Source organism: Leptodactylus fuscus, chromosome 7, assembly GCF_031893055.1.
Source record: "Leptodactylus fuscus isolate aLepFus1 chromosome 7, aLepFus1.hap2, whole genome shotgun sequence".
Classification (NCBI taxonomy): Eukaryota; Metazoa; Chordata; class Amphibia; order Anura; family Leptodactylidae; genus Leptodactylus; species Leptodactylus fuscus.
The window spans coordinates 63183527-63207643 of NC_134271.1; the positions used below are offsets into that span (position 1 = coordinate 63183527).

General features: G+C 44.1%; 1 protein-coding gene across 1 annotated transcript in view; it reads left to right on the plus strand.

Annotated features, from left to right (window-relative positions):
• Positions 1-22593, plus strand: part of LOC142214455 (cadherin-13-like) — a 295805-nt gene extending 273212 nt beyond the window's left edge. The window contains exons 5-6 of the mRNA XM_075283403.1: positions 21860-22012; positions 22546-22593. Of these exons, the coding sequence (XP_075139504.1) occupies positions 21860-22012; positions 22546-22593 (201 nt within the window). The remainder of the gene's footprint in view (positions 1-21859; positions 22013-22545) is intronic.
• The last annotated feature ends 1524 nt before the right edge of the window (positions 22594-24117 follow it).

Consider the following 24117-nt stretch of genomic DNA (forward strand, 5'->3'; position numbering starts at 1 on the left):
CCAGGCATGGCAATGCAGACAGCTTCCTTGGTGGTGTGCAGTGATCATTTGGTAAAGAACAATGTGTGAAAATGGCCCCTGCATGAGTCAATAAGTGGTGTATGGTCTGGGCTGCAACAAATTTGCAGACAGATAGATAGACAGACATACGTACAGGAGCTTAGTCACCTCATTGGTTTTCGGCATGGTATTATATTAAAATTCCTTTTCAACCCTCCGCCAATTCAGCAGACTAATGAGCAAATGTACAGAGGCTTTTGTATCAGTGCTCTTGGAATACTGTTCAATAGCTGATGTGAAAAATCCTTATTTTCTGTTCTTGAAAGGAGAATAGGCCGGCTATATTCTATTGTACGTAGACCACAGTCCTAATTGACCTTACAAGATGAAAGAAGTTGGGTTGTCTTCTGTCCTCAGTCTTGGCGAATGCAATTATCACCCCTTCCCGCTCGGTACCTCAAGCCTCTTGGTTTCATACAGAAGAGTGTTATTACCTTCTCTACAAAATACATTCCTGCAGCATTGTACCTATGAATGTCATTATCCTCCCTGCATTAGATTGGAGAGTAATTGATATGTTGATCCTCCATATTTAAATCATCTGGCAGTATAACAGACTTATTTATTCCTGGGACCCTTACTGGCAATGGAAATATCTATTCCTGAGATCTGCTGCCTTCATTGACCATGAGCTGAGGTAGCACAAATGAAATTCATTATCAACAAGGTAGTCCAATCCTTTGAAATTTTTTACCAAATATCACAATACTACAAAATATCAAACTAATATTACATCCGTCATTGAAATCCTTGTAGCTGATGCTTGTAAAGAACAGCAGGGAATCTTAGTAAATCAGCAACTGGGAGGTGTGGAGGAACGGAGAAGACAGAGCAGCTTGTGAAGTGGACAGAATAGAGGAGCGCGTAACTGAATGTGTGTGTAAGGAAGGGGTGGGGGGATGACAGAAGAGAAAGCAAAAGGACTGAGCTGTGCAGGAGACAGCAGGTGTAATTGGGAGAAACAGAGTACATGAGACTCTTGCATTTTATTCTTGCATTGTTGTCCAGTTCTTCTTCCTGCGCCACTCTTCTGTCTCCCCTCTCCTTTCTGACAGGGTTGACTACATAGTAGTCATTGTACTATATCACACCAGTGCAGGAGAGGGAGGGGAGAGAGGATCTGTAAGGGGGAGAGACATGCAGCATATACATAGAGCCACTGCAGCACTGTGCGGAGGGGGAATGACAGGTAGTTATGTCGGACAACGTATGTCACGGTGATTCCTGCACATGCTGATGGCATCTGTCAATAAAACTACGTCCTGGTGACATTTTCATCCTGAACAGAACTTCTCAAGGTGTGTGTACTCAGGTGAACTGAAGCTCAACTTTTAGGTGGCAGTAATACATTGGTGTGACATAGGTGTGACATCAGATGCCATCAGCATGTGCAGGAGTTAATGTGACCCACTTTGTCAAACATTACTATATGTTGTTCTGGCCTTATCTGTGTTTCATATCAATGAAAAGCCCAGACATTATATGGTGGAAAGAAAACTTTGTTAGTAATCTAAATACTTGTATCCATCATACTTTTTAGTGCAACAGTGTTCACAGTTGTAGCTTTAAGGTGGCTATGCCTACCAGTCAAGCTGTGGCTGGGTTGGCAGCCTGTCAGAGCTTTGAGACACAAAGACAGACAGACAGAGTGCTCTCATTGTCCAATCCTGACCTAAGGCGGAGTATTAAGACCTGTCATTGAGGTTTGTGTAGGTGCCTGTGACTGATTGTATTAGGCTTTTTCTCAGAACTTATGTAGCTTGGCCTGCTGTCCTTGTTACACAATCTCTTGCTGATTTGGCATTGTCAGTGAATTCCTAGACTTGACATAGTCTTGGATCCTGTTGTTCTTTTGTTGTTGTATTTTATATTTCAATGCATTCCTTGATTTGATCTACTCTCTATGTTATTTTCTGCAAGTTAGCAGATCTAGCTTTTAGTCCACAAAACCACCAATTTTCTGAAACCATTGTTGAGGTATAATCTGCCAAGCCCATCCTGTCTTGAAGCAGGCTGTGGTGAAAACCTTTGTGTTACACTTTGTCTTACACTCTACTAAACAGCATGGTGTTCGATTACAGTTAGCTTGTTTCTCTTGCTGTCTATGATTTCCCAGTTTTCTTCACCATATTTGGAAATTGCTTAAGCAATTCCACCACTTAGGAATTCCTTATTTGCAATTCCATTTCCCTCCCGTCTTTGGTAATCTCATCACTGGAATGTGGACCAAGACTTTGCATGAGTATATGTGGCCATCTCTGGATGGTTCGGCTGCCCTGTGGACTACAATTTATGCCAGTGGGTTACAGGGTCATGGCACTTGGATGTGCCATCAGTGGAAAAACAATATGGAGTATAAAATGACAAACTAGGCCACAGGAGATGACTGTTGACTTCTGGTAGTAGAGAACATGACTGACCAGGGCATAGGAGATATCTGATTCAGTGGTGGCAGTGGTGGTAGCAGTAATAACATCAGTGGTAATACAGTATGGAGTAGAACATGGCTGACCAGGCCACAGGAAATATCTGAGTGAGTGGTGACGGTGGTGGTAGCAATAGACACATGAGAGGTGATACAGTAAAGAGTAGAACTTGGCTGACCTGGCCACAGGAGATATCTGACTGAGTGATGGCAGTGATGGTAGCAGAGGTAACATCAATGGCAATACAGTATGGGGTAGAACATGACTGACCAGGCCACAGAAGATATTTAATTGAGTGGTGGCAGTGGTGGTAGCAGTAGCCAAGTGAGTGGCGGTACAGAATGGAGTAGAACATGACTAACCAGGCCACAGGAAATATCCGACTGAGTGGTTGCAGTGGTGGTAGCAGAGGTAACATCAATGGGAATACAATATGGAGTAGTACATGACTGAATAGGCCACATGAGATGGCTGCTGAGTGCTGGCAGTGATAGTAGCAGGAGCCGCATGAGTAGAAGTACAGTATAGAGTACAACATGACTGATTAGGCCACAGGAGATATCTGACTGAGTAGTGGCAGTGGTGGTAGCAATGGTAACATCAGTGGCAATACAGTATGAAATGATGGACCAGGCTGCAAGTGATCCTCCTGCTCTTATTCTTGGTTCATTTGCAGAAAATCACAAAGTTTCAGTTTAGTCAAGTACCAAACTCTTTGTGAATTTTTTGTTGAAGATGGTTTATTACAAACCAATGTATCCATCTCTCTACTCTTGACACTCACTGTTAAAAAAAACTTTTAGATATAGATGACTGTCCATAGTTTCTTTAAGGAACTGCTTTAAGATATGTAAGAGTTTCTTTATGATATATGTATTTATATGTATGTTAGCCAAGCAGAGCCATGTAAAACAGTATTATCTTATGCACTAAGCCACTATAGACAGATACTATGGAAAAAAAAGAACTGTCAGCAGTAACTGTATGTAGTCTGTAACTTGCTGTTCTTCAGCTGAAAATAGTGGACATTGTATCAGTTGAACCAGTGGGCAGACAAACACTGCGATTCTGCCTCCTGCAGACCTGTGTCACTTCCAGAGCAGTGTCCATCTGTTGACCTGCATCAGTTAAGGTGCCATGTACTCATTAATATAACACACTCTATATATCATAATTTGTGACATACGCAAATACAACATAATATGAAATGCAACGTCAACTCTTAGGCCTGGTTTACATCTGTGTTCGTACTTTCTCTCCGCATGATTCGTGCAGAAAGCACACGGACCCCATTATAGTCTATGGAGTCCATCTGCTTTCTTAGCTAACCGCTTTTTAATGCATTCGATATTCCATTTGGAGGGTCCCCAAGCAGACTCGCCAAACGGAATACCAAATGCAGATGTGAACCAGGCCTTAGCTTAAAACACGCCAGGCTTTGAAACACTGTGCCAACTCCATACCTTTGCCAACCTGTGTGCCCAGGATGGACAACACATGGACCTCTCCCCTGCCAACTTATGCATCAGTGTGAGCTGAGAGGAGCACAACCAAACTGTTCAAGTGCATGCTGGGAGTTGTGGATTTGCAATAGACAGTGATTCACAGGTTGGAAAACTCTGGCATGGAGCTTATTATTCTCTACTAATGAAAAACCAAACTGGGAAACACCAGACTTTCTTAGCTATTGCGAAGATTTCAGGGGGCTGACTGCAGTAGAATATATGAAGGAAGTCGTGTTTACACTAATTGCCCATGAAATGTCACCGTGTGCTGAATATCCAAAAGAAAAAAAGATACATTATATATCCAATTATCCAATTATCCAAGTTTTTGTATAATTATTAATGGCTTTCTTGGGATAAATAGAATTAAGCGGCATGACGGCTTTACTCTGGTTTAATAAAGACACCCACCAACTTTCCAATAACCTCACATTAAGTGTTTTGTTTTTCCTCCGAGAATATTGCATCATGCGGATATTTCTGGGATTTCAGTGGCTAGTTTGGAATGGAAGTGTTTTGTCATTTTGTCTCTCAGAGCTTTATTGATCTGCAGCCCCGATACACCTGCTTTTAACTTTGTTCTGTGGCGTATTGACTGATTAAATCCATGGTTTAATGATTGGAAACATTGGGTAAGGAATCTCTTTCATGACCAGCCAGGGTTTATAGCCTCATTGCTCTTGAGAGATGAATACTACCTTTTAAGCTTAAAATATTTATGAAGTCAGGAGATAAATGCAGCAGGGAAGAGAATATAACTCCATGTTTAAAAGTAATGACAATTTTCTACCCATTAAACATTAGATAAATAGCAGGCTAGAAATCTGAAGGCTCACCTTAAGTAGCATCAAAAAAGAGACAGCAATGCTTCATTTCAGTGTGCTGCATTTCACTTAACGATAAAGAAATCAGAGTCTTCCTGCGACTTTGTTCTGATTTGGGATTTATTACTCTTATTACAAAACTAAGGCTATATTTTTTTGGTATACATTTATAACATTGGTGCTAGGCTATTATAAATCAAGCTTAAGGGCGGACAGACCATTCAGATGTTAAGAGGCTGTACACATGGTGAAAATGAAGAGGAATTCTTGCTGTAGTTTCCCCGTTGCCGGCTCTGCATTGGCTTTCTGACGCTGATTAGGCGCAGATGAATAAGCACCGGTCTCAAGCTGCAGACTCTTCAGCTAAATCAACTGCAACATACGTTGCAAGACCGAGCAGGGAGCTTATTGTTTTCATTGGGAGGCAGAACCTGGGAGTTGTCCTGTCTGTTATTATGTACAATAATAGACTCTAATGGACACTAATTGATGTTAATGTGTCCGTTTTTTTAACTGATCCATCAGAACAGACATCCAACAATAGTGTGATCGCCCCCTAAGGCTGTGTCACACTGTACACATTTGCTCAAAGAACATATGTCTTTTCATCTGAAAACCACGTGCACTTTAAAAAAATGCATGCGGTTTTTTAAATCAGCGGTGTCCAAAAATACATGCATTTTTTCTATTTTTGGGCAAAACATGCCGTGTGAACACAGCTTGAGCAGGACTGTGTACGATGCTGATAATAAAGTATTCACACCAATTGCACGTATTTCTCATCTCCTTCACTTGCATACATCATCTAAAAGCAGCTTTTGGCTTGTCTGGTAATCAAGACCAGTGCCTACCTCCTCCCGGCTGCTCTGGCAGTCAGTAAAGTTTAGACAAATGCTGTTTTCATCAGAAATGAAATCATACTCTGGTGGGTGACTAACAACTGAAGCCATGTGCACAGTGAATAGCACTTCTTTAAGGCTGATCAGTTCTCAACACTCTCCACACTCCTATTTCATTTGCTATCAGCCACCCTCATATTTACACTTATGTCCTCTTCAGATTTTGTCTCTGTCAATGCCACATTCTTCTAGTCTACATGTCCTGACAAGTAAAGTTGTTTTTTTTTCTGAAGTGAATGCCAGTTGCTTATATTGGCTTAGTCGCATCTAAAAGCAGCTTTCCCATTAGACTGATATAAACACCGACAACATATGCATCAACCACAGGAATGAAGAACTTGGCAGCAGCCATCCTCGTCCTTCTCAGGGGCGATGTGAACAGATCATTTTGCCTGGTGATTTTAAATACAAACAGCTGGGAAGAAAAGTCCATGATTCAGGGAAGAAGTTTCCATCTGGATGGTGATGTAGATTGCCGCATGTTCCCCAGAGGACATGTGTTATGGCCAGTGAGTTAATATGGGCAGCACTGAACGCAACAACGCTGTAAAATTGATGTATGTTTAGTTTAATGTAATGTAAGTGCAGCCCTTTTTGTCTTACTGATGCATTTAGTGGGTGCCATCATTATCTGTCACTGAGATTCAAGCAGTGGTTATCCATGTTCTAGAAAAGTATACAGAATGTAATTATTTGTAGTCCGATAATCTGCAATATCACTTTATCTATCCATCTAATATCTATCTATCTATCTATCTATCTATCTATCTATCTATCTATCTAATATCTATCTATCTATCTATCTATCTAATATCTATCTATCTATCTATCTATCTATCTATCTCTATATAATGCTGTAAGGTGGATCAGAGGATTAGAGATGAGCGAACAGTGTTCTATCGAACTCATGTTCGATCGGATATTAGGCTGTTCGGCATGTTCGAATCGAATCGAACACCGCGTGGTAAAGTGCGCCATTACTCGATTCCCCTCCCACCTTCCCTGGCGCCTTTTTTGCTCCAATAACAGCGCAGGGTAGGTGGGACAGGAACTACGACACCGGTGACGTTGAAAAAAGTAGGCAAAACCCATTGGCTGCCGAAAACATGTGACCTCTAATTTAAAAGAACAGCGCCGCCCAGCTTCGCGTCATTCTGAGCTTGCAATTCACCGAGGACGGAGGTTTCCGTCCAGTTAGCTAGGGGTTAGATTCTGGGTAGGCAGGGACAGGCTAGGATAGGAAGGAGAAGACAACCAACAGCTCTTATAAGAGCTAAATTCCAGGGAGAAGCTTGTCAGTGTAACGTGGCACTGACGGGCTCAATCGCCGCAACCCAGCTTTCCCAGGATCCTGAATGGAATACACTGTCAGTGTATTCCCGTATACCCGATATATACCCCCGATACCCGTTCCAACGGTGTGCCCCCCCACCTTCACCCCAGAAATACCCTGCAAGTCCCCTAGCAATAGAATTGGGGCTATATACACCCACTATTTTTGCTACTGCCATATAGTGCCATTGTCTCACTGGGAATTCAAAGAATATATTGGGCTTACATATAACTTCAATTCCAGGGAGAAGCTTGTCAGTGTAACGTGGCACTGACGGGCTCAATCGCCGCAACCCAGCTTTCCCAGGATCCTGAATGGAACACACTGACAGTGTATTCCCGTATACCCCATATATACACCCCAAATCCCCGTTCCAACGGTGTGCCCCCCCACCTTCACCTCAGAAATACCCTGCAAGTCCCCTAGCAATAGAATTGGGGCTATATACACCCACAATTTTTGCTACTGGTATACAGTGCCATTGTCTCACTGGGAATTCAAAGAATATATGGGGGTTATGTGCACCCACAATTTTTAATACTGCTATACAGTGCCATTGTCTGACTGGGAATTCAAAGAATATATGGGGGTTATGTGCACCCACAATTTTTAATACTGGTATATAGTGCCATTGTCTGACTGGGAATTCAAAGAATATATGGGGGTTACGTGCACCCACAATTTTTAATACTGGTATACAGTGCCATTGTCTGACTGGGAATTCAAAGAATATATGGGGGTTACGTGCACCCACAATTTTTAATACTGCTATACAGTGCCATTGTCTGACTGGGAATTCAAAGAATATATGGGGGTTATGTGCACCCACAATTTTTACTACTGGTATACAGTGCCATTGTCTGACTGGGAATTCAAAGAATATATTGGGGTGACGTGCACCCACAATTTTTGCTACTGCTATACAGTTCCATTGTCTGACTGGGAATTCAAAGAATATATGGGGGTTATGTGCACCCACAATTTTTAATACTGGTATACAGTGCCATTGTCTGACTGGGAATTCAAAGAATATATGGGGGTTATGTGCACCCACAATTTTTAATACTGGTATACAGTGCCATTGTCTGACTGGGAATTCAAAGAATATATGGGGGTTACGTGCACCCACAATTTTTAATACTGCTATACAGTGCCATTGTCTGACTGGGAATTCAAAGAATATATGGGGGTTACGTGCACCCACAATTTTTAATACTGGTATACAGTGCCATTGTCTGACTGGGAATTCAAAGAATATATGGGGGTTATGTGCACCCACAATTTTTAATACTGGTATACAGTGCCATTGTCTGACTGGGAATTCAAAGAATATATGGGGGTTATGTGCACCCACAATTTTTAATACTGGTATACAGTGCCATTGTCTGACTGGGAATTCAAAGAATATATGGGGGTTATGTGCACCCACAATTTTTACTACTGGTATACAGTGCCATTGTCTAACTGGGAATTCAAAGAATATATTGGGGTGACGTGCACCCACAATTTTTGCTACTGCTATACAGTTCCATTGTCTCACTGGGAATTCAAAGAATATATGGGGGTTATGTGCACCCACAATTTTTAATACTGGTATACAGTGCCATTGTCTGACTGGGAATTCAAAGAATATATGGGGGTTATGTGCACCCACAATTTTTAATACTGGTATACAGTGCCATTGTCTGACTGGGAATTCAAAGAATATATGGGGGTTATGTGCACCCACAATTTTTACTACTGGTATACAGTGCCATTGTCTAACTGGGAATTCAAAGAATATATTGGGGTGACGTGCACCCACAATTTTTGCTACTGCTATACAGTTCCATTGTCTCACTGGGAATTCAAAGAATATATGGGGGTTATGTGCACCCACAATTTTTAATACTGGTATACAGTGCCATTGTCTGACTGGGAATTCAAAGAATATATGGGGGTTATGTGCACCCACAATTTTTAATACTGGTATATAGTGCCATTGTCTGACTGGGAATTCAAAGAATATATGGGGGTTACGTGCACCCACAATTTTTAATACTGGTATACAGTGCCATTGTCTGACTGGGAATTCAAAGAATATATGGGGGTTATGTGCACCCACAATTTTTAATACTGGTATACAGTGCCATTGTCTGACTGGGAATTCAAAGAATATATGGGGGTTACGTGCACCCACAATTTTTAATACTGGTATACAGTGCCATTGTCTGACTGGGAATTCAAAGAATATATGGGGGTTATGTGCACCCACAATTTTTAATACTGGTATACAGTGCCATTGTCTGACTGGGAATTCAAAGAATATATGGGGGTTATGTGCACCCACAATTTTTACTACTGGTATACAGTGCCATTGTCTAACTGGGAATTCAAAGAATATATTGGGGTGACGTGCACCCACAATTTTTGCTACTGCTATACAGTTCCATTGTCTCACTGGGAATTCAAAGAATATATGGGGGTTATGTGCACCCACAATTTTTAATACTGGTATACAGTGCCATTGTCTGACTGGGAATTCAAAGAATATATGGGGGTTATGTGCACCCACAATTTTTAATACTGGTATACAGTGCCATTGTCTGACTGGGAATTCAAAGAATATATGGGGGTTATGTGCACCCACAATTTTTACTACTGGTATACAGTGCCATTGTCTAACTGGGAATTCAAAGAATATATTGGGGTGACGTGCACCCACAATTTTTGCTACTGCTATACAGTTCCATTGTCTGACTGGGAATTCAAAGAATATATGGGGGTTATGTGCACCCACAATTTTTACTACTGGTATACAGTGCCATTGTCTAACTGGGAATTCAAAGAATATATTGGGGTGACGTGCACCCACAATTTTTGCTACTGCTATACAGTTCCATTGTCTCACTGGGAATTCAAAGAATATATGGGGGTTATGTGCACCCACAATTTTTAATACTGGTATACAGTGCCATTGTCTGACTGGGAATTCAAAGAATATATGGGGGTTATGTGCACCCACAATTTTTAATACTGGTATATAGTGCCATTGTCTGACTGGGAATTCAAAGAATATATGGGGGTTACGTGCACCCACAATTTTTAATACTGCTATACAGTGCCATTGTCTAACTGGGAATTCAAAGAATATATGGGGGTTATGTGCACCCACAATTTTTAATACTGGTATATAGTGCCATTGTCTGACTGGGAATTCAAAGAATATATGGGGGTTACGTGCACCCACAATTTTTAATACTGCTATACAGTGCCATTGTCTGAGTGGGAATTCAAAGAATATATGGGGGTTATGTGCACCCACAATTTTTAATACTGGTATATAGTGCCATTGTCTGACTGGGAATTCAAAGAATATATGGGGGTTACGTGCACCCACAATTTTTAATACTGGTATACAGTGCCATTGTCTGACTGGGAATTCAAAGAATATATGGGGGTTATGTGCACCCACAATTTTTAATACTGGTATACAGTGCCATTGTCTCACTGAGAATTCCACAAATAATTTGGGGATTCATTCACCCTACATCTCAGGCTCTTGCCATATTCACCCAGGTTGTCAGTGCTGCACCAGCTCGTTCCCAGACAGCTCGGCCCGAAAAACGCGTTACCTATATAGAGGATTTGGACAATGAAGACAACATGTTCTAAATCTAATGTCTGCACCTTCTCCAGAATTAAAATAAAGGCAGCGTTTAACTTTCAAATAGCACTGCACAAAGGAAGAGCTTATCAGCTTGTCTCATGACATGCTACTGAAAAGTTTCATTTGTGTATCTTAATGTAAATATAGTTGTATAAGCTTTTTGGGTTTTAGGCACTGCCAAGTTATTTATTACCACCCACTCCCTTATAATGATGATGACGCCAAAGTCACTGTGGGTGTTCAGAGCTCACAGCTTTGGGTGACATTTGTCTTGCTCTCTGTCGGTACCAGCTGTCTTTTTGGATACCGTAAAGTTATGTTGACTTTATTAACAGCTATAGAAGCTTTAGCCAGGTTGTGACGGTGTGTAACCCTAACAACACTAAGTGGGATACACATTAATAGTCAGTCTATGTACGCTAAACGTATCACTGAAGTAATTTTTTTTCCCTCTCCCCTAATATAAGAAAGGAACAGACATTAGACCTAGACCGGGGTTCGAGGCTTGAAAAAATCCAGTATTATTTGTTCTTCATGATGTGAAATATGTGTTGAAAAGCAACCCAAGATGAAGTCAGCCATGTGTGCCAGTGTGTTACTTGGCATGCCTTTGCTGGCCCCAACTGTAAGGGTCACTCTCCATTTCCTCCATTTTCCACTCCCCTTCACACCATTTGTGGTGAAGCAATGGGATGCACTGAAGTGCACCCTCTAGCCTCGTGTGGGATAGGGACATCAGATGCCACTCCAACCCCCTCGTCTTCCTCCGCCAGCCAACGGTGCGAAGATGAGAGGAGTGTGCTCTGAATGTTTTCTGCCTAGCAGAGGCTAGTTCTCACTTACGAAAATGGCCCCACTTTGACCTGTATATCAGGCACAATGGTGTAGGTTTCAAAGAAACATGGCACCAACAAGTTGGAAAACGTGGGCCATGCGTGGACCGTGTTTGAGTCTGGCAAGCTCCAGATCTGCTACCAGGTTCCAGCCATTATCACAGGCGCAAAAATGCCAGGCCCCAGGTGTAGCAGGGAAAAAAAAATGCCATCTCAGCCAGGATGGCATCCCTGACCTCGGAGGCACTGTGCTGTCTGTCCCCCAAGCTGATCAGTTTCAGCACGGCCTACTGACATCTCCCCATGCCAGTGTTACAGTGTTTTCCGCTAGTAGCTGGGGTGGAGGTTGCAGCTTCGTAGGGTTTCAGTCTACTCCTGCCATGAATTTTGGCCTGGGAGAGGAGATAGGCCACCCCAGTTTGCACCCGGGGAACAGACTCCACCACATTCACCCTGCCTGTCATTAAAGATAAGCACTGCAGCATCCCTGACCACAGGCGCTTGTCCATGTGTCGGTGGTCAAGTGGACCTTGCAGCAAAGCGCAGAGCTCTGGGCCCGACTGATGTTATGGGACACATGCAGGCGCAAGGCAGAGACAGCACACCAAGAGAAGTAGTAACGGCTAGGCCCAGCATAGGGAGGTGCCCCAGCTGCCATCTGCTGACGGAAGGCCTGGGTCTCCAGAAGCATAAACAAACACCAACATCTCCAGGGCCAGCAGTTTATCGATGAGGCTGTTACAGGCTTGGGCATGGGGGTGGGTTGTATTGTACTTCTGCCTGCAATGAAAAGCTTGGGAAATGTGGAGTGGCTGGGAAGAGGCGCATGATGGTGCAGGCCAAAAGGGCGCATGAGGGTGAACTCCCCAATGTGTCAGAGATAGGTGTGTAGGTGTCCTTGCATCATATACTTGCACCATATTTGGCTTTGGAAGTTAATTTTGTGCCAAAAAGTGGTTAAGACAGCGATCCCTCAGCTACTCCCGTTACACTGTCTATTGAAGTTACCATCTGTGGAAGTGGACCACCATTTCTAAGATCCCAAAGGAAGCAGGCAAGAGATGTGCAGTTCAGAAAAAAAGATGAGAAAATAAGTTTAGGCTGTAGAGCACAGAGGGATCGGAGAGGACAGAGCTGGTGTCGGCCAGGTATTCCCACAACATGCGCCTATACTTGTCCCTCCTGGTGACACTAGGCCCCTGAGTGGCAGTAATTTGTCCAGGGGGGCCATTAACGTGTTCCAGACCTAGGAATAAGTCTTCCAACAGGGTAGAGTTTTGCATGCCTTTGCTTCTACCCACTGTTTTTGCTGCTTAGCTTCCCTCCACATCTACTCTGCTTTCACCCCTAAACATCACCCCAGTTTATGCCTTTGCTTCTACCCAGGTTTTTTGTTGATTTAGCTTCCCTCTACATCTACACTGCTTTAGCCCCTAGACATCACCCCTGTCCATGTGGGGTCGGTGGCCTCGTCATCCACCAACTCCTCTTCCAATTGCGCACTGCCCCCTTACTGCAAACCGCACATGACCACAGCTTGCCTTGATGGCAACTGTGTCTCATGATCCCCACTTAGGTCCAGACAAGTCGGTGGCGGGTCCAAAACCCCAAAATTGGAAGGAAATGGCAGATGCTGCAGTATTTCTAACACCTGTTCCTGGTGCTCGGGCCTGGTCTGTGTTGTACCCTGCACCCTGCTTAACGCATCTGCCATATCCGAAGTTGTGCTGAGCGCATGCTAATGTTTCGTGTCCAGTGCAATGGATGGGATGGGATTTCACATAAGTCTGCCACCCATGGCCACTCATGGTTGAGCAACTGAGGGAGTTGACTTTGACGAACCCGAGGGTTTTGGAGTTGGAACTACATCAAAGGTCTGTGCTGCTCACACACTCTGCTCAACACATGATATGTTTAGTGCCAGCAGTGTGGAGACGTCGCACAACAGCCGTTGTTCCAGCAGGTACAGGCGTTGTAGGAGTGCATAGAGGCTAGCAGCGGCAACTATACACTTTAAAAACTATCCGCACAAGCGCCACACTTTCACCAGTAGCTCAGGAACATTGGGGTACCTTTTTCAAAAGATTAGCAGCAATGAGTTAAAAACGTGGCCCAGGCATGGAATATGTTGCAGGCTGCCAAGCTACAGAGCCAATCCCAGGTTACGGCCATTATCACACATGACAACATGCCTGGGCCCAGGTGCAGTGGCAAAAACCACATTGCCGTCTCATCGAGGATGGCATGACTCACTTTGTAGGCAGTGTGCTGTCTGGCCCCCAAGCTGATGAGCTTCAGCACGGCCCGCTGACGTCTCCCCACACCAGTGTTGCAGCGTTTCCAGCTCGTAGCTGGGGTCAATTTAACAGCGGAGGAGGGTGGTGTTTCAGCCCTCCTCCCAGGAATGTTGTGTGGGGAGACAAGTCAGGCCACCACATTTTGCGACCCGGTCCACGCCTCAACTACATTCAACCACTGTGCCCAAATTGAAAGGTAGCGTCCCTGTCCGCATGCACTTGTCCATTCGTAACTGGTCACATGGAACTTTAGGGCTAAGCGCTGAATTTAGGGACCGCCTCATGTTTGGGGGAAAGTGCTGGTGTGGACGGCACAGTGCGGTGGCGCAGTAGACACTCTGCCCAAAAAGGGCAGAGTGTCCCCCAGCCGGGATTCCAACATCTCCTGGGCCAGATTTCTTGAGATGAGGCCGTTGAAGCCTTGGGCATGTGGGTGGGTTGCGCTGTACTTTAGCATGAAATGAAAGGCTTGGGAGATGGGGAGTTGCTGGGAAGAGGCGCATGATGGCGCGGGCAAAAGGAGAAATGGCAGGAAAAGGTGAGGATAAGGGTGAACTCCCCAAAGTGTCAGAGGCAGATGTGGAGGTGTCCTGGCTCCTGGTCTGGACTGCAGCGCCAGCCCTGTCAACAGTGGAAGAGGCAGTGGCCGCCAGGCCAAACGACGATTATCCTGCGCTTGCTCTCACCCACTGAGCCCAGGGCTTGCCTTCCAAATGATGGCACCCGCAAGAGGTGGTGAGATTCCTCTCCGCAGATCTCCAAACCATCTTGGACTTGCAAATTGCACTAAATTTGTCATGTAACTGACATGTATATGATGAGTCTATCCATTGTCTGTTCATTTTGGTGAAAGTCAGCCTGTCAGCTGACAGACAGCTGTGCTTGTCAGTGATGATGTCACCGGCTGCTTGTACCCCCAGTTTTTGCTGCTTAGCTTGCCTCCACATCCACACTGCTTTTGCCCCTACACATCACCCCTATCCATGCCTGTGCCTCTAGCCATAAGTCTGCCACCCATGGAAACTCATGGTGCAGAAAGTGAGGGAGCTGACTCTGAGGAACCCTTGGGTTTTGTAGCTGGTACTCCATCAAAGGTCTCTGCTGCTCACACACCCTGCTGAACATACGGTATCTAGGGTTAGAGCGTGTGGTGACCTCGCACAACAGTAGGTGCTTCAGGCAGATGTAGGCCTTGCTGGAGTGTATTGCGGCTAGCTCCAGGTACTGTAGACTTGGGAAAGTGGGTGTCCAAGTGCCGCACTTTCACCCTTAGCTCAGCTAATTTGGGGTATGTTTTTAAAGATCATTGCACCACTACATTGAACATGTGGGCCAGGCATGGAACGTGTTGGAGGCTGGCAAGCTCCAGAGCCCTCCAACAAGCTAAAAAACCTGGCCCCAGGGGCAGCGGGGATAAACAAATTGCCATCTCATCCAGGATGGCATCCCTGACCTCAGAGGCAGTGTGCTGTCCGTCTCCCAAGCTGATGAGCTTCAGCCCAGCCTGCTGACGTCTCCCCACACCAGTGTTGCAGCGTTTTCAGCTCGTAGCTGGGGTAAATCTAACAGCGGAGGAGGAGGAGGGTGGTGTTTCAGCCCTCCTCCCAGGAATGTTTTGTGGGGAAACAAGTCAGGAAAATTCTTGAAACGGGAGAGTTTTGCATCTTTGCCCTTGCTGCCTATGGACATCCCTTTGCCTCTAGCCACCATTTTCCCTGCTTTGCTTGCCTCCAAATCCACACTGCTTTTGCCCCTAGACATCACCCCAGTCCATGCCTTAGCTTGTACCCCCAGTTTTTCCTGCTTAGCTTGCCTCCACATCCACACTGCTTTTGCCCCTAGACATCACCCCAGTCCATGCCTTAGCTTGTATCCCCAGTTTTTCCTGCTTAGCTTGCCTCCACATCCACACTGCTTTTGCCCCTAGACATCACCCCAGTCCATGCCTTAGCTTGTACCCCCAGTTTTTCCTGCTTAGCTTGCCTCCACATCCACACTGCTTTTGCCCCTAGACATCATCCCTATCCATGCCTCTTCCCCTAGCCATAACTCTGCCACCCCTGGAAACTCATGGTGCAGAAACTTTGGTTGCTGACTTTGAGGAACCCTTGGGTTTTGTAGATGGAACTCCATCAAAGGTCTGTGCAGCTCACACACCCTGCTCAAGATATGGTATTGTAGGGTTTCAGCGTGTGTGAATGACGGACAACAGCCTGTGTTTGGACAGATGTAGGCCTTGCTAGAGTGTTTTTAGGCTAGCAGCGACTCCTGTGCACTTGCAAAAGTGGGCGCACAAGCGCCGCATTTTCAACAGTAGCTTCGGTACATTTGGGTATGTTTTTAAAAAACTTTGCACCACTAGGTTAGACGTGGGCCAAACATGGAACGTGTTGGAGGCTGGCAAGCTCCAGAGCCGCTACCAGGTTCCAGCCATTATCACAGGCGTAAAAATGCCAGGCCCCAGGTGTAGCAGGGAAAAAAAAATGCCATCTCAGCCAGGATGGCATCCCTGACCTCGGAGGCACTGTGCTGTCTGTCCCCCAAGCTGATGAGCTTCAGCACCGCCTGCTGACGTCTCCCCACACCAGTGTTTTAGCGTTTGCCGCTAGTAGCTGTGGTGGAGGTTGCAGCGTCGTAGGGTTTCAGTCTACTCCTGCCATGAATTTTGGCCTGGGAGAGGAGATAGGCCACCCCAGTTTGCACCCGGGGAACAGACTCCACCACATTCACCCTGCCTGTCATTAAAGATAAGCACTGCAGCATCCCTGACCACAGGCGCTTGTCCAAGTGTCGGTGGTCAAGTGGACCTTGCAGCAAAGCGCGGAACTAAGGGCCCACCTGATGTTGAGTGACACGTGCTGGTGCAAGGCGGGGACGCCACACCGGGAGAAGTTGAGACGGCTAGGGACGGCATAGTGAGGTGCCACAGTTGCCATCAGGTCCGGGAAGGCGGGAGTTTCAACAAGCCGGAACGCCAACCTCTCCTGGGCCAGCAGTTTAGCGATGTTGGCGTTCTAGGCTTGCGTGGGTGGGTGGTTAGCGGTGTATTTCTGCCGGCGCTCCAATGTATGAGAGATGGTGGGTTGTTGTAAAGAAGCGCCTGATGGTGCCTTTGATGGTGCAGGAGAAGGAGATAAGACAGAAACAGGGGAGGATGAGGGAGAAGTCAACAAAGTGGCGGAGGCAGATGAAGTGATGTCCTGGCTCGTCCTCTGGAGTGCATCGCCAGCACTGTGAGCAGAGGCAGTGGCATGAACGGCGGGCGACGTTTGTCCTGCCGTTGCTGCCTGCCACTGATTCCATTGCTTGGATTCCAAATGACGGTGCATTGAAGTGGTGGACAGGTTGCTCTTCTCAGGGCCCCTACTCGATTTCGAGAGGCAAATTGTGTAGACGACACTATATCTGTCCTCGGCGCATTCCTTGAAAAAACTCTACACCTTCAAGAAACGTGCCCTCGATGGGGGAGTTTTTCTGGGCTGGGTACAAAAGGGAACATCTTCGGACATTCCGGGTCTGGCCTGGCTTCGGCAAAGCAGCTGACCTCTGCCTCTGGACATGTCTCTGCCTCTAGCTACCCTTTTTGGTGCTGCACCTGCCTCAACATCCACACTACTTTCCCAGCTTGACATCTGCCTTGTCCAGGTGGGGTCGGTGTCCTCGTCGTCCACCACCTCCTCTTCCAACTCCTGTCTCGCCTCCTCCTCCTGCACAATGCGCATGTCAACTGGCTGCCCTGACAGCAACTGCGTCTCATCGTCGTCGATGAGGGTGGGTTGCTGGTCATCCGCCACCAAATCGACCGGAGATGGAATGGAGGAGACTCTAGTGTTTGAGCATCTGGACACAGATACTCGTCTGTTAGGTCCGTGGAATCGCGAAATGGAGGGGCAGGTTGCGGTACAGTCAAAGGAAGGGAGAACAGCTCTGGGGAGCAGGGACAGTTGGGGTTATTGTTCTGAGAAGATTGGGAATTTTGGGTGGAAGGAGGACAAGACTGTTGGGTAAGAGGAGGTAGAGGCTGACTGGCTGGTGGACAATGTGCTTTAAGCGTTATCCGACAGCCATTGCAAGACCTGTTCCTGGTTCTCGGGCCTACTAATCTTTGTACCATTCAGCCTAGTTAATGTGGAACTTTTGTGCAAAGCGCAGAACTTAGGGCCCGCCTGATGTTAAGGGACACACGCTGGTACAAGGCTCAACTCACCCTAAGTGCCAAAAACACTGCTGGTGCAAGGCTCTACTCATGCCAAGGGCCTCAATCTCTGCTGGTAGCTCAGCTTAAGGTCATGTAACTTTGTTTGGAAGGGCTCATGTTAAGGGCTAGAAAAGTGAATTTTGGAAGGTCTTACCACATCACACACACACACACACACACACACACACACACACACACACACACTCAAAATGACAGTTAAGGGTGAGGGCTTTTGGAATTCCCATTGCCTATTCCATTTGTGGTTGTCATGGGGAACGTGATTTAAAGGGGTGGTTGTTACTGTTTGTTGAGCTTAAATTGGGGTTTGTGTCCATCCATTTGGGGAGTAAAGAAGGTTTCCAGGTATTTTCCCACTTTGATAGAGGTTTTTTTGAATGTGGAAAGTGTGTAGTTGTTAGGCAGTGATGTTGGGGTAATAGAGGGTCTTTGGTGTGTTAGATGCCCCCAGGCATGCTTCCCCTGCTGTCCCAGTGTCATTCCAGAGGTGTTGGCATCATTTCCTGGGGTGTCATAGTGGACTTGGTGACCCTCCAGACACGGATTTGGGTTTCCCCCTTAACGAGTATCTGTTCCCCATAGACTATAATGGGGTTCGAAACCCGTTCGAACACACGAACATTGAGCGGCTGTTCGAATCGAATTTCGAACCTCGAACATTTTAGTGTTCGCTCATCTCTACAGAGGATCAGTGTTTTTATATAAAGTTGCATATGCCAGAATTTCAAGATTGCTGGATTTTTTTTTTTTAATTTATGACCTATCTCTATAATAGGCCATAAATATCTTATTGATGGGGATTAACAAGAGGCTTCCACATGGATCAGCTGTTTAGGGGTACATCTGGTTGCTGGGTGCCATTACTGCAGCTCAACTTCCAAGTCAACGTCTTTAATGTTCACCTTCGAAATCCGTATCAGCTTAATTTATATATTAACCTGCGTCAGCCAGGTTACACTGTGTATATATGTAATGAGACACTGGCAACTACTCATCACTGCCAGGATGGTGGTAATATGGCTACTCCACTATGGCAAGCCCTTCTCTGCCAGTATGCTGCTGAGTCTGGTTAGGTTGTCTGTTTCACAGAACTAGATAGCTTTTTTTTTTTTTTTTACAAGAATGAGACTTTCCCTCTCAAGCTGTCCAATACATTCTCAGGCTGGTTAGTTACACTCCAAGATATTCTTCACTGTAGCAAGTGGTCCTCCAAGCCATCCCATTTCCTGAGCACAGGAATGAGCCCTTAAATAGGGAGCTATTTTTGCGCTGGGTAACCTGGGCAAAGCCCAAAATCAGTGAGTTGCACTGACTATGTGATGTCCTGAACCAAGTAATGTGACATGAAGATTCAATATAGTGCAAGTACACCACAAAACATGATACAATATAACCGCTAAACCATACTGTGACAGGGCACTAACACTACTAACACTGTACTCTCACTACAGCTACAGGCTCAGTTGGATCCAGGTTTAACTATTCCCATGCAAAAAGATAAATATTTAAGGTGTGTGCCTACTCTATTTTACACATACAGTACAATATATTAGTTCTCCTGCACTGATGTAGAACTGCTTGTTTGCAGTCTGGTAAGCAAAGTCTTTACTTGTCACTGTTCAGTAAATGACTGAACCCTATAATATAGGAGATCTGTCATGTGTAGTCATGACAAGTTTCTTGTATGCTTCTGATAACAAACAGAATTTTGGATGCCATTTTTTAGTATAATACAGGCTTTTACTTTGGACCAGTAGATAGACATTGCATTGACCAGTAGATAGGCATTGCATTGACCAGTAGATAGGCATTATATTGACCAGTGGATAGACATTGTATTGACCATTGGATAGGCATTGCATTGACCAGTAGATAGGCATTGCACTGACCAGTAGATAGACATTACATTGACCAGTAGATAGACATTACATTGACCAGTAGATAGGCATTACATTGACCAGTAGATAGGCATTGCATTGACCAGTAGATAGACATTGCTTTGACCAGTAGATAGGTATTACATTGACCAGTAGATAGATATTACATTGACCAGTACATAGACATTACATTGACCAGTAGATAGGCATTACATTGACCAGTAGATAGACATTGCATTGACCAGTAGATATACTGTACATTACATTGACCAGTAGATAGGCATTACATTGACTAGTAGATAGACATTACATTGATCAGTAGATAGACATTGCAAAGCAGTTATAAAGGCATTCCATTATATGTCTGGAGAGTTAGTATTCATATGGAGCAGATATAATGGAGCGCATATACATTAGACATGTATGAGCTGGACACTGGTTTTAATAGACCTGTCCTACCATCTAATGTGCATGGGGGCCTCCAGACAGGCAGTTAAGGATAAGATTGCTTTATTTCTGCTAACCATTTATTCTCAGAAAGAGAATCTACTGACAGACACCACTTTCTCCCCTCTCCCTGTTTAGTACATAGGCACTGCTCTGTAGTTTTCCATAGTACTCTTATTAATCCTTCTACATCCTCTGCAGAGATCTGTCACTATGTAAATACCATGCAGTTAAATGAGATAAAAGATAAACTCGCCACTGCTAAATCTATAGCTTTACCCTTCTTGATAATATTCTATATTATCTGTGAACGAGGAATAATCATACACTGACGTCAGGGCATATTCTTATTCCCAGCCCTTGTCATTACTGCTTTGTCGTCCTTGCTGGTATGTTATAGATAAGAGGCAGTATACTGGTGATGAATAGGCCATGTAGACTTCACAAATTCCATCATAAACAGAGTCTTATTCTTCATGAACTGTTCCTCGTCCAGGCCTCTGCTCTTTTACTATATTCAGACTTCAAAAAGAAATTTTGTAAATGCATTTTGTTGTGTCCCATCAACCAGAGAATGAATCAGAACTATACAGTAACTTAATGTGGAATGAATGGCTGTATTTTATGTATTCTTCATCTATGCTGCTCCATTCTTTGTGGTCTTAAACATTCCTTTTGTAGTCATATTTGATTGACATATTGTATATTTACCAATTTGGCGCTCTGAGCGGTGTAACTACAGACTAGAATAATAAGCATCATCTGGTAGGCAACTGAAGATGGTTACTACAAAATATGTAGTCATATTGTTCTTAGCCAGCTCTAAAAGGGTAACACCACTTAAAGTATATAATAATTGCTTTGGATCAACATAATATAATAATTGATTAAAAAATGTAAATGTTGTTAAAAAAAAGTGTACATTTTATTATTTTTGATCATATGAACAGAAACAAAAACTGCACTGTTGGATCACTTAAAAAAGTTGAGTTGTCATTATAGTGCATAGCTGATCACCATGGGGTCCAGGTCCTGGACCTACAAGCTGTTTTTTAAGTAAAGGAGGTGTCTTGTGGAGACAATGGGGACTTCATTATGACTGGCAATTTATACACCAGTCTTAGCCTGTTCTCACGCTGTCACAAGATACACCTGAAATACTTAAGGCTCCGATCTCATAATGATTCTGGCACACATACAGTATGTGCATCAGAATTGAGATCTACTCTGGTCAGAAAACTGATGTAGATAGGTTAGTAAATTGCTTCAACAGCATATATATTCTTTATTTGAATAAAGGTTGTGATAGCCTATGATATAATTAAATGTACTGTAATGTGATCCATTGGGGCATCAGTCTTAGAGTAGGGATCGTAGGAATTCATCGAGTTAAACTGCCATAATGCTGCCCTGATAAACATCTGAAATGTGCTGAGATTGCATACATCGCATTATTGCGAAGTTCAAGCTGACCCTTTAGTTTTCCCTTTCAGGTTGTGGTGAGTGACAGGATAGAAGGATCCAAGTTTCGTCTGTACGGGAAAGGTGTGGATGAGGAACCCAAGGGAACATTCAGGATAAATGAAAATACAGGAGAAGTGCTGGTCACCAAAGCTCTTGACAGGGAGCTCATCCCTTCTTATCAGGTATGTATCCATGAATGGAGCCATAGTGGACCTATGATTTCTCTGTGTCCTATGTTTACTTGTCATTGAACTTACCATAGTTTATAGTTTGTAGTACTTGTGGCTTTCACAATACCTTTAAGTCCCACTTAAGTTTTTGGCCAAGGACAGTTGTCGAAGTATGAAGAGAAGAATCTTTTTTTTCTCTCCTATTATCCTGTACGGTGGACCCATTAAAGGTCTCTTTTTTGCAAAGACTAAGCTTATCCATTCACTTGAGTAGGAAGTGTGAAGAATGGTGAATTAGTCTTGCCATATAGTGACGCAGAATACTAAGGTACTAGTTTACAGTGAATCTCTAAGTTCATTTTGTGTAAAGCACACCTCAAAGTAGAACTAAAATTGTCCTTTGTTTTGTTCCTGTGATCCTATTTGGGTTTTTATTGACTGATATTGTTCTGAGGTATGTTCATTAGATTAAATTACACTCCACTTGGTATCAAGCTATATGTGGAGCACATTTCAATAATGATCACTTTTTTGGTTGCATATAGATCTACGTGGTAGAGCCCAACTCAAAGTCTTTGAAGGACGGGATATGAGCATTAATTTGTCATATCTTACACATTTCTGATTTATGTTCTCCCAGTGTCAAAGTAATCTTTACATTGTTTCTTATTTCCATTCATTTCTTATTTGGAAGAAGAATCCTTTCCTTTGATCTGAATCCCTCTGTATCTTTTTGAAAATCCAATCAATATGGATGAAAAGTTCCTCCAAGTTTCCTTCCCGGTTTTGGGTGTAACTCAGGAACAATTTGTGCCCTAGTATCCCGGGCCCTGTGGCAGCTGCCTCCGCTGCTACCACGGTAGATATACCCCTGATGTCACTTCAATAAAAACAGATACCTTGCAGCACATCAAAAGAATTCATATAAAATGTAATTCTTCTGTGTGGTGTTTCAGTCCTCTCTAAGGGACTATTTCTCAAGAAAGTAGTCCCCATTGCTGCTGAAAAGGAAGGAGGGAGTGCAATGAATAGGAGAGATACAAATGCAGACAGAGGCTTCTAAAGCTTAATGGAAAGTTTCTGTCTCAGAAAAAAAGTGTTACACCTCATGTCAGCACAATGTTGAAAGGTTAGTTATGTTTTATGTGGTCACTATAATTTCTATAAGCTTTGCACATATTACATATATCTATACTTTTTTCACATGGGAATAAGTCAGTATTTCCTCTATATGCCCTGCATAATACCCCCAGATTCTCCTCCACTTACAATGTGCAGTGTATGGGAGCGAGACTCCACCCACTGGCTGACGGAGAACTGCAAACTACAGATAGAGCCTGCAAAGGAAAAACTGCTAAATAAGTCATATAATATAATGTTATTCCTCATGTACACAGATATGACAGCTCCTTTATAGTCATCTGAAACAACAAGTCCAATTTTAGGTACAGATTTGAGTACTCCAATACAGTCTGGCTGCTAGGTAACATGTTGTTCTCCATCCCCATAAATGCCTGCTGTAGCAGTAACTCTATTTCAGCGACCTAAGTTTTCCATCTAAAAGTTTGTACTGACAGTAGAGAAGGGGTTCGTCAGAAATACAATAACTCCATTGTAGTTCTTGTAATTATCTGCCAACTGCATATTAGCAAATAACTTGAATAGCTATTACCATGTATTTGAAAGCTATTTGTCAGATGTCTATCTAGATACTAATCTGGATTTTGACATAAAGGGGGGAGGGGAGTTATTATCACTGGCAATTCCTACAGCAGTCTTAATAAAGGTCCCGACAGACATGAGGTGCATCGGGGTTAACAAGAGGTTCTGACCTCTCAATAACTCAAATGCATGTCCATACACCAGAATAGTGACCAGCAACAGTCAGATGTGGTGGTGATGTGGTTCATCTCTAGCGCAGGAAAGGGCCATATGCCAAATGTTCCCCAAATTGAGGCCTGGGTTCCGATTCTAGTGAATCCCATCCAAGATTGTAGAAAAATATGCACAGCGGAAATGTCCAAAACCGTTTCCAAAAGCAGCATATCAATTATACCTAAGGAATTGCCGGTGGTTTTTCCATCAGCACTTTTTCGCTGTCCCCCGCTATGTGGGGC